This window comes from Carlito syrichta, unplaced genomic scaffold (assembly GCF_000164805.1).
Source record: "Carlito syrichta isolate Samal-C Ts95f unplaced genomic scaffold, Tarsius_syrichta-2.0.1 Scaffold288311, whole genome shotgun sequence".
NCBI lineage: Eukaryota > Metazoa > Chordata > Mammalia > Primates > Tarsiidae > Carlito > Carlito syrichta.
This window is the reverse complement of record NW_007232407.1, coordinates 92,140-95,323: the sequence shown is the minus strand read 5'-3', so window position 1 is coordinate 95,323 and position 3,184 is coordinate 92,140. Positions and strand designations below refer to the sequence as shown.

The 3,184-nt window shown below is 35.2% G+C and overlaps 1 protein-coding gene across 1 annotated transcript in view; it reads right to left on the bottom strand.

Moving 5' to 3' along the window:
• Nucleotides 1-1,249: 1,249 nt before the first annotated feature.
• The window catches only part of CRY1 (cryptochrome circadian clock 1), a 30,940-nt gene continuing 29,005 nt past the window's right edge, over nt 1,250-3,184 (bottom strand). The window contains exons 10-11 of the mRNA XM_021710214.1: nt 2,851-2,922; nt 1,250-2,776 (exon numbers count right to left, since the gene is read on the bottom strand). Coding sequence (XP_021565889.1) covers nt 2,673-2,776; nt 2,851-2,922 — 176 coding nt within the window. The 3' untranslated portion in view covers nt 1,250-2,672. The remainder of the gene's footprint in view (nt 2,777-2,850; nt 2,923-3,184) is intronic.

The window sequence follows — 3,184 nt, the reverse complement described above, 5'->3', positions numbered from 1 at the left end:
AGGTCTTAAATCCCTCAACCACTGGTAAGATTTCTAGAACATTAACCCTTCCTGTTAGGGGGAGAATACTGTATTCAAACACAGTGCACCTCTCTTCAAGTGGCGCACACTGACTGATACTTCCCTTTCAGTGATTCGTTGGGACCACAATTTAGACCAAACTCATTCCAGAAGCCCCCCTAAAAAGGCAAAACAAAATCCCCTTACGTTTATAAGTGATATGCCAGGACATATTATTGCTGGAATAATGCTTTTATGGAAATGCTTATTTATTCATCTTAAAACTGATGGTGATGGTAATTCCCAGGTCTATGGATTTCTTAACTGTACACAGGTCCAAATAGGATGTGAAGTACAGGTATCAGGAAGAGCAAAATATGACTCCTTTTTAAGATGAGAAGAGAAAAATAAGGCACAGGTGGTAGCAGCGGCTGTTGCTGCTGCTTCTCCATGGACTTTGTTGCTCATTGCTAATTTATTACCCAGGATATTTTTTAAAATGCCTATCATTTAAATGCTATTGCTTCCACATTTTTGACTCAAATTCATCTCCAGCTATCTTTAAATACACTCATCATATGAAATACCTCTCATTATTGAAGATGGGAAAATGAAAAGCCACTGGTTATAATTCAGAATGGCAAAAGTCAGCTTACTAGAGAACAGTAAAGGGACAATAATAATAATGGCAGCTAACCAGAGCTGTGGCATACAGCTGCAGACTGTGCACTGTACCCTCCAGGGAGCAGCACAGCATGGCAGCTCTGTAGCTAACACGTACTGAGTAGCTTACCACATGCTAGGCGCTGCTGTGAGCAATATACATGGAACTGGACTGCAAAGCAGATACCACTCTCATCCCCATCTAGTAGATGAGAAACAAGAAGGCATAGAAAGTTAGGAACTTGCCTAAGATCTCAAAGCTAATGAGTGGCAGAACCAGGTATCTGACTCCAGAGCCCTCATTCATAACGTTATCCAATACTGCCTGATTCGTTGTTGTAAGTGCCATTACTTGGAAAAATAAAAATTTAAAAAAAAAACCTTTTGATTTTAAATGTTTCTTGCAGATAACTTAGAAAAATTCTGTTTTATAAATATATGGCAGCTGTTCCTTCATTCAAAATTGTGATATGTGTGGTTTATGGAATTTGTCTCTGTGATTTGTAATCAGATCTCACACAACTATGTTTTCTACCTTACCAAAAACAACAACAAAAAAAGAAGAAAACCCCAAAAGCACACAAGATTTCATATTTGCATTTACTTTAATAACAATATTACTTTAGCTATAAATGAACAAAGAAAGGGAGACAAGGAGAACTTAACACATGACATTTCCACAAGTTTGGGTCAGAACAGGTTTACATAAAGCTTTGAAACATATATTGTTTGTGTTAACAGAGGCCACAACTACCAATTTTATTATGCACATTTTCTAAAACACTATTATCAAAGAGGGCAAAGTTAGATCAAACAACATAAGGCAAAATTTCGTCCCAAAATTTTAACAAAGTCTTTTAAGAAAGTCTAAAAACCTCCTGCTTTCTCATATTGACTCTCAAAACTTTGAGTTTTATATCAGAATATCAATTTGTTAACTTTTACCATACATGAAAAATTATCAAAAATATATTGATGGGTCTATACTAATTGTGACTATATTTACATTAAGCAAATTCTTTTACCAAGTCCTTTATATACAAATTACCATTTGTGCTGTGTGAAATTCATTAAAAAGTTAAAAACCACAGAAATATCATTAGAAACAATGCATTTCAAAATGTAACTGCTTTCCATTAATGAAGAACATTTTTAAATAATTTAATTGTAAAGTATTGAACTCCCCACCAATTTCAGCTGGAACAGCATTCCTCCTGAATGTTTTCTGTGATTTAAGGAGGGAGGAAAACTGGGTAAAGCTTGATTGCAAATAATTTAATGATAAAAAATTGAGTGTTTACTGGTCTTATCTTTAAAATATTTATAGTCTAATGGCTGGCATAAAAAATAAGCAATAGAAGTATAAACACTTTAAGATAACTAAAGAAACAAAAAATTTTTAAAAACTGGCAAATGCACTGTATAAATATATTTTATATTATTTTAAATCATACACACACAAAAAATAGTATCCCAAACCCAATTCAATTGAATGTAGGTATAAATTTTGATACTTCTAAAAAGGGCCAGCATTTTAACAAATTTAAACTATTCCCAAACTGGAAATAATTTGGATTTTAGAAGTATCACGACAGATAAAATAAATTCATAAACATTTAAGAGGCAAGGACTTGGGGGGAAGTTCATAAAAAGATTATATTAATGCCACCAAAATAAAAAGGCCATTGAAATTGTTTTAGACTCATGGTCACATAGTAAGAAAGTGAAAACACTGCCTTTTTCTAAGAAAAAACTTGACCACAAAATCATAAGCTTTTCATATTTAAAGATCAATTCAGATGACCATAAAACTGAGTACAGCAATTTGTCCAGTACAGATGCATCTCTCTTATCCAAAAATTAAGCTGATTTTGTAACAAATGCTTAACAATTTATGCCTCAAAATCCTCTGGTTTGAAAGTAGAGATTAGCTACATTTTGGAAACTATCTTAATTTATATTTATTACACACTCCACTAAAGCAAGATGTAAAGCTCTAAATTATTTACCTAATTAGTGCTCTGTCTCTGGACTTTAGGACCGATACTCTGCGGGTCCTCTTCCTGACTAGGACGTTTCCCACCACTGAGACCAGTGCCCACGGAGCTTCTTCCTATGCATTTAAAAAATGTACATTTAGGATAGGAAAAGTGAAGAGAGTAGTATGCTCAAATGCTTCATTCTTACCTTGCTTCAATAGGTGAGTTTGCTGACTGTCGCCGTGAGCGTAATGTAAAATGCCACTCCCTTGAGAGCAACCTGTTAGTACATAAACACAGTGAAACTACTTAAAATCAAATCCAAGATGTTTATATGAAGAGTACAAATATGGCTGGGTGTGGTGGCTCACGCCTGTAATCCTAGCACTTTGGGATGCCAAGGCGGAAGGATTGCTTGAGCCCAGGAGTTTGATCTCAGCCTGGGCAACACAGTGAGACCTCATCTCTACAAAAATACTGCAGTGAGCTGTGATCACACCACTGCACTGGAGCCTGGGCGACAAAGCGAGATTCCAAATATC